At 35.0% G+C, this 13911-nt stretch overlaps 2 protein-coding genes across 3 annotated transcripts in view; one reads left to right on the forward strand and one right to left on the reverse strand.

Moving 5' to 3' along the window:
- LOC113497488 overlaps positions 1-13911 on the forward strand; it is a 141507-nt gene that overhangs the window by 82355 nt on the left and 45241 nt on the right. The window lies entirely within an intron of this gene.
- On the reverse strand, positions 9951-12449 carry LOC113497490. Its single transcript, XM_026877056.1, has one exon. The coding sequence runs from the start codon at positions 12150-12152 to the stop codon at positions 11091-11093; it is 1062 nt and encodes a 353-aa protein (XP_026732857.1). The 5' UTR covers positions 12153-12449; the 3' UTR covers positions 9951-11090.

A 13911-nucleotide genomic window follows, 5' to 3' on the forward strand; every position in this document is an offset into this window, starting at 1 on the left:
GCGAGAGGGGCTGATGATTACCGATAACTTGGTGAACAGCCCTATTGTACAGATAAACAAACATTAAAAATATTTATTACAGTTAGAGTTTGGTTGCTGGCACTCGCTTAACAAAATCCGTCGTAAATATTTATTTATTTGCTAGCTACTAATATTTCTAACCTCAAAATTCAACAACATACCTCATAAATTCTTAACTAAAATTCCTGATCCCAGTAGAGTATTTCCTACTAGAATAAACCGCTCGATATAAACGGATGGGCGTAAATTGAGAAAATATCTCCCAAAAACAGGTGCGGCCGGAAAATTCAAGTTTAATGCACTGTGCATTTCATTTTAAGCTCGATTCACCTGACCGTGTGGCCCAAGAATTAAGTTACAGCGGTGTTACCTTAAGGTTGTCAACAAGATTGATGGTAAATTTACCTATATTTGGTAGTTATTTTTAATTAACATTATTACCACTTTTCACACTGTGAAAACGGAGTTGAACACGAATAGATGGACTTGCTAAATTTTATTTATTTTAAAGTTATTCGTCTCCTAGAATTGCAATATTCGCGAAACTAACACGAAACACGAACAATAAAATAAATCGATATTAACTTTGAAATGCCCGCTGAAGTTTCCAACTTGGGCCACACGTAACATTCACACGTACGCCGTCAATTTGCTTATTACGTGACTCGCCATCGCTCATCATTTGCGTATTTTATTTTCGTCGTCCTTCTTTCGGTAACTTCGTATTTCATCCGTAATTCTCACCTAAATGAATAGCCGAAATGCAATGGAAACTATCTAAGTATTTTTTTATTTTTTTTGGCCTGGTTCTTTTTAATTGGATTTTGGGCAATGTCTGATAACTAGCAAAGACCAATGAACAAAGTGGTAACAAAACTTGTTAATTATTTATTTAATTTGTTTAAATTATAAAAATATAATGACAAGACGGCCATATTAGACTGTTTTAAAAGTCGTTTAACTTAAATTTGTAACTTTACTCCCTGTTTTCCTGTTCTGTATGTATAATGGCGCCCAACGTGGGACTTAAGACAAAACCTTTTATCTTGAACCATACCAAAAAACATAGAGGAAATCTTACAGACCCTAATATTAATAGAAATTTACAAAAAAAATACTTACAAATTCACAAAACAACTTACATGTTTTACAACCCGCAACCGCTCCCGACTTGCACCATCCCCTCAGGTAGGGGCGAGGGTGCGGACCCTCAAGCACACCCTACTAAGCAAGGGTACATAGCCGGACTACAGATATGTTATTACGAATAAATATCCAGTTTCCATGTCTACGTGATAGTAAACATTTATAGCCGATTGATTCCTTGTGTTACCAGACAAAGCAGTCTGCACTGTAATACTTGTGTTGCAGACAATGTAATCTATCCTTTATTATTTAATGTAGTTTAGGCTTATTTTTGCTTAAAGGTGATTGTTTTTTGATGATCACGCTAGATTTGATAAAATCTTTTGAATTTCCTAGACGATGGTGGTCGTTTGTGCTAGGTGCTAGTTTTAGTTCCAAAAAATACCCTAAATTAAAAAGGAGTCTCAATTACATCATACAATATATTTTACACTATTTATAATGAAAAATAGTAAAGTCCTACATAGTTTCAGTGTCTGGACTTTGTATCGAAGTTATCATCAAATTTCTTCGAATAGGGGTTTCAATATTGCCATTTTTATTCGAAAAATTGTATTCTAGAACGTCGAGATTATTAAAACTTAAGACTTGCCTTTAATTGGTTCTGTTCTGAAAGGGAGTTCTCTTAAATTTCTTAATTAATTTTATCAGCGTTTTTTTCGTACTTCACTGTTAATGAAGATTTCAAGGATGTTTTAATTTAATTTATTCAGAGATAATTCTAGGACTTCAAAAAAGGGTTTTACTTGAAAAGTTTTACAGTGTTTTTCATTACACTTTATATAGATTCAATAACTGCTAATATCTAAGTATTGTTAGCGAAATATTGTAGATAATTCGTTTCGTGCCCAAAAATACGACAGAACACGACAATAGTTCCAAAACACAAACTCATATATTCTCATCAGTAACACGAAAAAATAACCCAATTTCCCAAACAATTTCATAAAAACGAGAAAGTAAAAAAAATCATAACAATGTTCACATTATTTTGTAACAAAATGTCACCCACGTAACCCTTCGAAGGGACCCTTTATTTACATATTTACCGGGCGGGTATTGAACCCGCTATCGTTCAGTGTATTGGAAAAAATGTTTGCACAACAGTGTACTATCAGTACGGTCAACAACGAAACGCGATTATAAAACTAAAGTAAGATAACGCGATCGTGTAATCAGATTTGGTAATATCTATATATATAAAAATGAAATGCTGTTCGTTAGTCTCACTAAAACTCGAAAACGGCTGAACCGATTTGGCTTTTTTTAGTCTTGAAGTATTTGTAGAAGTCCAGGGAAGGTTTAAACGGTGAAAAAATTCGAAAAAAAAGCGGAAAAGGCGAGAAAATTACAAATTTAATTTACTAAGGTAAAGGCACCATATTTCGATATTGTAAAAAAAACGGTCTTATCAAAGCAAGGTCTTATTTAATTAATAATTTAGCTGTTTTTTTAATAATAATATAACAAATAGTCTTACAATTATTGATGGCTTTAGTATGTGTAGGTTTTCTAATAATCGCTCAGTTTAAGGCTAGCAGCTACTTGAATGCATGTTTCATACTAAATTTGCTAAATAGTGTTTAAGATGATAGTTTAATATTGTGTGAGTTTTTGTTTAGTTCAAAATATTATGAGGTTTATATTTTTTATCGAAAACACTTAACTGTTGAGTATTTCTTCACGAATTGAGGAGAAAATTAAGTTTTTAAATACCGAGCCTTTTTAAATACTAAGATTGATTTAAAATCCAAAGACAATAAAGAGATTTGCCTTTCTCCTTTCCTAAATATTTTTTACACTCAGAATTAGGAACAAAATGCATTGGAATTAGAATTTTTAAATCGGAATAAGGTGCCTCAGACTTCTTTACATTTTACACTATTTAACATTTTTTATCTTTTATACAGTCAATCTGTGAGTATATTTCAAAATTAAGATAAATAACACTTCTAATAGAAATTGCCAATTCTACAGAAAGGTATATTAAACACTCAATTTATGTTCTTTTAAGTTATAATGAAAACACCGCGGAATTAGGTGCCTTTACCTTACTTTCCTGTCAAACATTTGACATATTTTGATGTCTGTCATACTTTGAAAAGTAAATTAAAAGAAGTCTTTATTGTTTTATACATTGTCATAAAACCTACTTAGTAGCCAGCGGACCAGTCACTTACATTTTACTTGATCAGGTAACTTCGCAATAAAACTATAACCATGACTAAAAAAAGGTAAATCTTTCCCAACGTTTCAAAGGAGCTAAAATATGGAGGATCATAAGGTGCCAAGAATCTATCGAAGAGCGTCAGGAGAGAGTTGATGCTGTTCGGGAACATCAGGCTGCAACTCGCTCCGTAGCGTTAATTGCGTTTCATATCTCAGCGTATCTACGCATCTGCTTCTAGATCTCTAGAGGCAAGTGCAGAACATGCGCGACAGTCCGCTGATCGTGAACGTCACGCATTGTATCGCGAGTCGGAGACTTTTACTGATAGAAAATTATGCTTGAGTTCTCAGCGAATTTGCATATCTACTAATAAGTCTTTTGAAACAAGTGATGAACGTGATGGTCAACAGTTTGACCGAGATAAACATAAATTGTACCGAACACTCACACACTAAAATATTCATAATCTATTAGAAAATCAGAAAGAAAGAATAACTGGAGAACGGCATTAAGAGACAGAAAAAGAGCGCAACGAACATTTGAATTCTGATCGCCTTCGACATTCTTTGAACAATGTCGAAATCATCTGACATAACGTATCGGATGTGTCTCAAAATGTTGCCGCAAGGCATGGCGGCCTTTCTTAGGTTGATAAGGAACGGAGTGCATTTTCCTATACTCCTATGATTGACTGCGCTACAGATTCCGACATCAGATACCGAACCACGGTATATATTATGAAGGTGTTAAATGGCAAAAAGAAACAAACGGTATGTTCTTCTCAGTTGGGAAAGTACGTATTGAAATATTAAAAACATCCTTCAGAAATATTAAGACTGCTAAGCGGTGACCATTCACATTCCGTCTTTTGGTGCAACAGATTTAAGAAGGCCGTTTTATACTGGCATTGAATGTGCAAGCCCAAGTTTACCACCTTATTGGTCATGATTGCCTAAAAATTAACCAAAGGTTTTACAAATATATTTCGTATCGAATTATCATGACCAGAAACAACACGAGAAAATTACCCACCGGCTCATATTTCTGACCGGCAGAAGCACGCGATCGGTGAGAAAAGGATTGAAACATTCTACCATCATCTTGAGGACTTGCTGCCACGTCCCCACGCTATTTGGACTTAGACTTTGTTTGGGGATATACAGTGTGTATGAAAAACCCTGTCCAATCTTTGTAGGAAAAGTAACTTGCCAGAGGTGCAAAAAAAATAACATGACTTTCTATTAGTAAAAGAATTTTCGAAATCGGTTCAACATATGTTGAGACTATCCCCCCAATGTCACAGACTCACAAATTTTACCTCTTTATGATATTATTTAAAAAACATTCCTTAAGTTTATTTTTTCCTATATGCACGCACATAACCTACACATACCTACTTATATTATAAAGCTGAAGAGTTTGTCACGCTTGAACGCCCTTATCTCAGAAACTACTAAGCGGTATGAAAAAATATTTCAGTGTTAGTCCATTAACTAAGGAAGGCAATAGGATATATATCTACTATCAATCTATGATTAATAGGAGCAGATCAGTAATCAAATATGTTACAACTAAGGGCAGAAACGCAAAAAAATAATCTGATTTAAAAAAAAATCCTAAGTTATATTTTCTAACCACGTGGACGAAGTCGCGGGTAACAGCTAGTTAATTATGTAATTAAAACATATTAAAGAAGAAATATATCAATTACAGCTGAAAATTATTCTTATTATAGTGTGATATTTCTTTATACAATATGTTATGAAATAATTACGATAATAATGAATGAAATAATTACGTTAACAAATGGGATACTAAAATATCGCATTAAAATTCAGCAAGACAAGATTTTGTCTATTCTTCACTGATTTTAAAATATCTGGCTGTAGAGAAAAATCAACACAAAAAAGCTCTTAGAACATAGTCGTAAGTATAGTCATATTAGGTATACAAGACCATTTTGTTTCGACTATTGCCTAGAAAATACAATGTTGCTTCAGGAACATATTTAATTTAATGATTTCTTAAAATCGTTCACTACTATATTAATACCGCAACAGTATCTAGAAATCCCAATTGATTCATGATCAATATAAATATAATTACATCCTCACAAACACTCAGAGCTCCGACTATTTCAATAATAGTACATCGAGTAAATGTCAAGCATCGTCTTACATCTGCAACCCATTTCAATCTGTCACTTACTGACTTTCACGATCTGGTATCCATCTTACTATGACCACTTTGTTTTGGAGATTTGTATGTCTTAATGGCCTAACCTTTGAAGCTTCTAGTGGAGTTGTTAATTCATTAGATAGAATCATTTTAGATGCAGTAGGTTATACAGCCTAAGAATCGGAGGCATTTTTGTTATTATTTAAGTGTTCAATGCATTTTGATCGAAGTAACTGATTACTAGTAATAATTGTGCTCTCTCGAGAGACGAAATAGTTTTACAGTACTCGTAACTCCAGTCCATTGAATACCAACCAACTTATAAAAAAAAGATATTCCGTAGACACCTCACAATTCTCCATAAGAAGCTCCAAAATATCGTAATCGAATAAAGTTTTATTTTACGTGCAACCTTCCCCAATCGTTCCCACAAACCGCACAAAAGCAAGTTAACTATAAAATTCAACAATGCTATCTACGTTTTTTGCATGAATAAATAGATTGAGACCCGAACGCGCAGTGAGGCGACGGAGCCGGCTCCTACATTCCCAAACTTTGCACTATCCGCCATCCGCCGGGGCAAAAGTTTAAGACGGATTCTCTTGTCATCTGTTCTTATAAGTCCAAAGACGCCTTTGAAGATTCCAAAATAAGTACCTCTAAGAGGTCTTTGTTATTCTTTTAATGACCAGAAACATTCATTTATTTAAAACAATCTTTCTTGTTTCAAAGAATTCGGATATTTCCGCAAAAGATTTTCGACTTATGAAGAGAATGAAACCATTTTCCTTGGAGAATATTTAAATAGACTTAACTGGATCTTATGAATGAAAATGTTTATGATGCTTTAGAGGAGGAAATATGGAAATGTATATTGCGAGTGTAAATAGGTTAGTGGATGCCTCAGGAAGCGGTTTTGCGATGATGCAATCTTCAGCTTCACACATGGGTAAGACAGGCTAACAAGAACTGAGGACTTCATTTACGGCGTTGTGTAAGGCAACGGTCATCATATCACTAACTATACTTATTTATTTAAAACACTATAACATGTATACTTCTTCAAGCATTTTTTAAGACGACTCTCGTACTGAGGATGTTTACTCGTATCCATAGCAAAAACTATATATATTTAATGCTCTCTTCCATTGATGAGATCACTAATTCAGTACCTCTATTATCATCAAACTATGCCAATTCGACTATCTCTCCAAAACATTAATCAGCTGAATGTTATGACTTTTTACGTCACCACATCTGTTTATTATTATTTATGATGTCTAATTTGATGTATTTATTATTCATTCCAAATATCTAATGACTTCGAACGTTCATTATACCGGTTACTTCATATTTATTATTGCATTATATGTTATCAACTAGCAATTTAGTTACTAAAATATCGACTGTCGATTTCTCTTAGTCGATCGATTAATACTTTCTTTCAATCATCATTATGGGCAATTATTTATTTCTCGATTACGCAACTGTGCTATCTTAGTGAACTAATAAGTGTGTTTGCTTCATATGTCAATATTTAATGATACAATGACCCGACCTGAGATTAGGGTTGGCACTTCGTTATTTAAGTACCTTATCAATATTTTATTCGTGAATTAAAAAGTCGCGATTGCTTTCGCTTCGCTTTACTCTTTTGTTTTGAGCTTTACAATGGAATATAATTAATTGCTCTTTTTTGACAAGTGCTACCGCCGGTATTGGATACTTCTTGGCTATAAAAAAAAGATTAGGGAACAAGTGCGTTTGGTACGCAACACCTTCGTCCATAAGTTTTGAAAAAACAACCAAGTTTGAAGTACCAGAATAAGTAGTTGATTAGAAAAAGGTTAATTTAGTATTCATGAGTTCGAACTCAATGTAAAAGTTGACAACCCTAAAGTGTTTGAGAAATGTGGTGTAGTATATCAGATAGTGTTACATTACAATGAATCTGTGTATGGCTTAGTATGAATAACTATTGCAGTAGGTACCAGGCTCGCATAAACCTGAGGTGTACCGAGAATAGATATAGTGCTGTAGGAACGAGTTCAATGGCATAATAATAATATACTCATCATCATTCGCCTAGCCTTTTCCCAACTATGTTGGGGTCGGCTACCAGTCCAACCGGTTTCAGCTAAGTACCAGTGTTTTACAAGCAGCGACTGCCTATCTGACCTCCTCAGCCCAGTTACCTGGGCAACACGATACTCCTTGGTTAGACTGGTTGTCAGACTTTTCAAGCTTCTGACTACCTTGTAACGACTGTTAAAGATGTAGGAATAACAGCCGGGACCCACAATTTAACGTGCCTTCCGAAACACGGAGGAACTAGTTATGACAAAGATGGACACCCATCTACGGACCAACCGCGTCCAACATAGCTTAACCTGTGATCGATTCACTTATGCGGTTATAGCTTAGCCACAAGCTCCTCATAATAATAATATACTCAAAGGAGTATTCACTTGATGTAAGTCATCTATTTGTTACCTGGCTTTTGGTGACATAGAATACTTGGTAACATATATGTGGTGCGTGCTTTTTCCTATCTTCTAATGTGTACGTACTCGTGTGAGACAAAAAGTGTTCAGTCACATGCAATAATGGATCGCGAATTTTATTTGTATGCTTTAATGAAGCACATTGGTTATAATCTTTTAATTAAAAGGTTTATTATTTATACGACAATCTATAACAAGTACAGTTATATAATACAAACTATTGCTATCTAATATTGCGTTTTAACTAGATACAAGAGAAGCAAGCAACGCCAGAAAAGAAAAGAAAAAAACGAAAATTTAAATTTCGACCTCACCGAATCAAAAAGCCATTAGTTAACGCTGAACCCTCGGCGGGTACAGACGTCCTCTTCATCAACAACTCAGTGGGACAAACCGGGGCATAAATCATGGCCGCCAGGATTGCCGCTTACGTCCACATCCGCCCACCGACTATCAATATCGGGCCCGTCTAGCCAGACCATAAGTTATCGAATTTGTACTTCGTAGGGTGTTAAGTATTGATTGTCTGGACTTTACAATGCAGACTATACCTACAGATGGTGTAAATGTTATGAGAGGTCTGCTATTTCATCTATCAAAATTTACTTAAGTTACCTTCACAATGTTAGCATGGATATCAAGCTGGCCTAAGAGGTATAAATTCGTACAAAGAGCAATATATTTTGGGCTTGAAATCAGATACTTAAGGCACCCCTAATAAGGGGTATCTAAACGTAAAAATTCTCTTATTTGCATCTATGCATACTTAGGTATAATACAAACTAACACCTTTTAACTAATGCATAGTTGTCGCCAAGTAATACAAAACAAAGACCAAGTACCGTGAGAATAAGAAAGTCGGAAACAGGAAGCTGTAATCAATTGATTAAATCGAAATAACGACAATTTGTTCGTCCACAGATAATTTAAAACCAGTAACAAGAGTAATGATCTAAATCACAAGTGACATTGATCCAATCACTATGATAGATGTGATATGATAATTGTGATGCGAAGGGACTTTTGCTGGTACAACTGTTATTGCAAGATTGTCATCAGTGTGTAAGCGAGACACCGTTATATCTGAATTGTGCTGTCTTGCTCCCACAACTATAACAGTCTTGCCTAGACAATGTTCTGTAATAAATTGATCAATGGATGCTCATATAAATTTTTGACATTACTGCACTATCAGGTACATCAATCGTTTTAACTTCGAGTATTGACTGTATAAGCGAAAATATCACAGACAGCAAAACCTAGTTTAGAATGATATCAACCCTCTTCTTTCATAAGTAAAAAGGTTTCTAAATAAAAATTGTGTTCAAGACTAGCTAATAAAATCTTACTATTCATTTATAAATATTATACGTGTATAGTTCGTAATATTTCACGTATGAGATAGAGGCAACTGTGTTATTAATTATCAAAGACTTTTTGTACTAATTGGCCCACACGCCAGGGAGAGGGTTAGTACACTGGGGGACAGAATTAGTTACAATTATTTTTGAGATGGCATGATTATTTTTCATTTTGAGTGTGATTTTTTGTCGCGTAGTGAATCTTATTGGAATATTCGTACTAGGTAAATGTTATTCCTCTAAGGTCTAATAATTACGTTTTTGTGAGTGTAAGGGGGAGTTGTGATAACTGTTCTGTGTATAACATAAATAAGAAGGTACATCTTTCCGACCTACTTTTAATTTGGCACTTCCTCATTTACTAATTACGTAATGTATGGTTTTAAGTCCTAAAATAAATTAGCTTAATAAAGTGGCACGTTTATTTATAGTTACTAAATAATCTTCTGTTCAATGTTAATTGTGTTACAAAAACACCATTAAAATTTATCATTTGTTTAAAATAAACAAAATTTTATGACTCTTTATTTAGTTCAAGGTTGGAAATAAACTTCGTTCACAAGTTTAAAAAATGAGAGAAACTTTTAAAACAAACATGGTGTCACACAAATTGAAATTGATTACAAAAAGTGTGTACTTTTTTTGGCCGTACGTGTACCCTGAACGATGGTGTAATAAAATATGTCACGCCATAAAAATACGGTTTTATTAATAGCTCAGGGTGAAATTATTAGGGCGGGCTAGGATTTTAATATATTGCTACATAGATCAGGATACCGATATAATTGTGTTTAAAATATTTCGAATGCACGTCCAGGTGTAACGGGCAATGAAAACTCGTTCTTGGTGTGATATTAAATCTGTTACCAATATTTAAATTATTTGACAAATCTGTTAAAGTTTTTATTCACTTTGTTTTTTTATAACTTGGGAAAACCTTTGGGTATGGAACTCTGAAAACTGAGCTATTTCTAGTAAAATGCGGCAAGTTTTATGAGGTCTGCAGTTACAACAAACTCGGCTCTACAATTTTGGAGCTAAACTAGAACAGATAGATAACCACTGACTAGTTTCAACAAATTCCTTTAAAGAGCAATATGAATTTGTTCATCTGTGTAACATAAATAAGATTCATATGAATAGCCCATTAACTTCCAAAACAAATCCACTGATCGTCATAACGATTGAAACTCATGAATTTGTCCACGTGGCCTCAAATAAATCAGAAGACACATTAAATCTATTTCAGTACCAAGATACAATAATGATAATCCTAAATAGCTCAAACAAGCAACTCATTTAGACCGCAACCCTTTCCACACACACGAATTTGAACTCTAACTGGTAAGGACAGAGTCGAATATCCGTCCAGAACTTTGTGTATGAATCTTCAAAGTTGGCAGTAAATTGGTCTGTGTCTGGTCTTGTTAAAGTTAGTAGCGTTTTGGTTAGTTCAGAAATTGATTTTAGGTGTCTTTAGTGTGTCTAGTAAACAAGATGTCTTGTTCCTTTCTGTTACACACGTTGTGTAGTTAGAGTGAACGAGACAGAAACCTGATTCTATAGAGGGTGTATGATTTAGCTATTTAAATTTTCGATACACGCTAAGTCGTGTTCTTTTAGTATTCGAGTTGGTAGCACATAATTTGCACAAGTTCTAGGACCATTTAGAGATATGTAAAAAAGAAAGACAAAAATAAATTAAAGTTTTTAATTAAAATTAAAAAGACTAACAAATGCTAAACCTATAAATAAGAAAAGTTTACAGCTGTTGTTGATGCTCGCGGCGTTGCAATACCTGCCAGCGCAGACGCACACGTGGTGCCGGCTGAACAGGGAGATGCCCCGCGCCAGCGGCGTCAGCGACGCGTGCGGGCTCGCGATGCACGCGTCCTTCTTCTCCTTTAGCATGACCTCCAGCCGGGCGAACTTGTGACTTAGGAAGTGGCGGTCTAGCCCCGGCCAGTAGGACCGACACCCACGCGACGTGTACACTACACTGACGTCTGTAAACCTTTTGTAACACCCTCCCTCGTAATTCCCGTAGTAACCACGCTTCAGACCTTTATCATTCGTGTATGTCACGGACCGGTGCGTAAAAGGCTCGACCCGCCAACCAGTCCTATACATATTTTGAAAGCAATGGGCACGAAAAAACCTCCTCATAGTCCTATAACGCCAGTCGTCAGATTGGAACGCCTCGTGGCAGGACGGGTTGCTGGGGATGCCCAAAGGCCATTTGTTACAAGTATAACACGAAGCTACCTTCGGCCCTGTAAATGTGTCAATCATAGACGATAGATCATCCACAACACTTCTGGTGTTGTTTTTCTTGGAGGCTATAGTACTGTTGTGGCCGGTCATGGCGCTGCTATTAGTCTGTGACGTCAGCGCCAGCACCGACGGCTGCCGCGCCGGCTCACTCGATGTCTCTTTGTCGTCGTCCACGTACTGATCGCTGAGAGGTGGGACGCTTTCAACAGCATACTCGTAAATAATGCTGCCAGTGTCTGTTATATTGGGGGCAGCAGTGGTTTGGATGAACGGCAGATGTTGTAGCCTTGCTTGCCTCAAGGGTCCAAAGATAAGATTCAGCTCGGGCCGCTCGTCTATTAGCTTGTTGTAGAAGTCTTGCGGCCACTCGTCAGGCTGTACCATTTCAGGTGGACCCACATATTCGTGGGGGAATCTAAACCTCGATAATAAAGAACTGCTCGTCTCGTGTACAATTACTAAAAGTAGAAAATTACTAAAAACATATACATATGCCATTGTGACTTATAAAAGAACTCTGTAATATGACAGATGACAACAAAACTTCAAGAGAAGTATTTTTTAAATATAAGTAAAAGGTTTATTACATAATAAAAAGGGTCAGTTAAAAGAAGTATTGTGTACAAAGTAGTGATGATTTGCTATTTGATTATAGTCACTTAGTTTATAGAAAAGCTTTTATAAGAGAAAAGCATCAACATAGGGAGGCACACAGCGGGCTATTTCAGGCCGAAATGTTATATACCATAGAAATCTAAATGATAAGTTAATATTTAGATTTCTATGGTACGGTCAAACAAGCCAACTTTGCCAATCAACGTATCTTTGCCCCAAAAGCAATTTATAAGCAAATCCTGTAATATAAGCAACAATTTTAGTTTTATGGCAATATTTATTATTTGGGTGGAAAGTTGATTATAAATGTTACCATAAAACTAAAATTGATTCTGGATTGTTTATAAATTGCTTTTGGGGCAAAGATACCATAAATGGCAAAGTTGGCTTGTTTGACGGTATACGAGTATATATAGTTAAAAAATATTTGTATTTCTGCTGTGCTGTGAACAATAATTGAAATCAAATAAAATCATAAAATACATTTTTAACAATGTTCGTTGCCAAATTCCGGTGCTTGGTTACCGAAGTCGTAACATTATTTTCTTTGGAGATAGGCTTAATTTTTTGACACAAAGTGTACTAAATTCGTTTCTGAAAACATCTTGAAATTATATTATTGGCAGAGGTATTAGGTAAGAGGTTACATTATTGAAATTGAATTCTAGTTTAGTTAATGATAAGAAGATTTAAACGAAAATAACTTCAACTTAAAGGCATGTATATTACGATGTTTTTTTAATACCTCATTTTTTACTGAACACAAACTTTAGCAAGCAACATAAATATCAATTACGTAAACAATTCTAATATGTGTCAATTCTATCTGTCGAAACGTCGGGAACTAAAATTTAAAATGAAACCGCGATAAAATCCGTAAAAGTAGTTTCATTTCAATTTTACTATATTAAACAGGTCACCAAAAATAAAATCTCAACGTTATTCTGTCAAGTTCATTTTCCAGACCGCTAAAAAGATCCAATATTTGAGGATCACACAAATATATTGTTCCAAACACCCATATTTGTCTAAAAAGCAATGCTATAATTGAGTTGTCAACATTTTAGCTTGTACATGTATCAAATGACAGTAGGGTGCGATATTCATCTTCCCACGCTTGTTAAAACAGCGATCAAAGAAATATCTGCTATATAGAGCGAGCAATGTATTGCGTTAAATCGATGACCTGAAACCAGTAGTGAACTTCCCTTTCCTTTAGCTTCTTTGAACCTTAGGAAAGGTTTTCAGAATCCTATAAATATTAATGCTTGAAGTTTTATCGTGTATTTTATAAATTTGTGTTTGTATTATATGTATAAGGGAATATAGGATAGTTTGGTTTAATAACGCATAGAAGTTAAATTTTATAATATTTTTTTGTCGGTTCTATGAGGCCCAGGACAGAGAATCGTGGAATGATGTGTGGAAGGCCTTTGCCCAGCTGTGTGACACAGTGGGCCAGATAAAAAACAATATATATTTTTTGACAGCAAAATGTACAGTGTACTTTAAATAAAAAATACTGAACCAAACTTGATGATATTTTTATGGGACCAAGTGAGAACACTTGCACAACTTTCAATTAAAAAAATCAACACGATCGATTCATTCAGTCCGAAATCATTTTAGTCGGTTGAAAACT

This window comes from Trichoplusia ni, chromosome 9 (assembly GCF_003590095.1).
Source record: "Trichoplusia ni isolate ovarian cell line Hi5 chromosome 9, tn1, whole genome shotgun sequence".
Classification (NCBI taxonomy): Eukaryota; Metazoa; Arthropoda; class Insecta; order Lepidoptera; family Noctuidae; genus Trichoplusia; species Trichoplusia ni.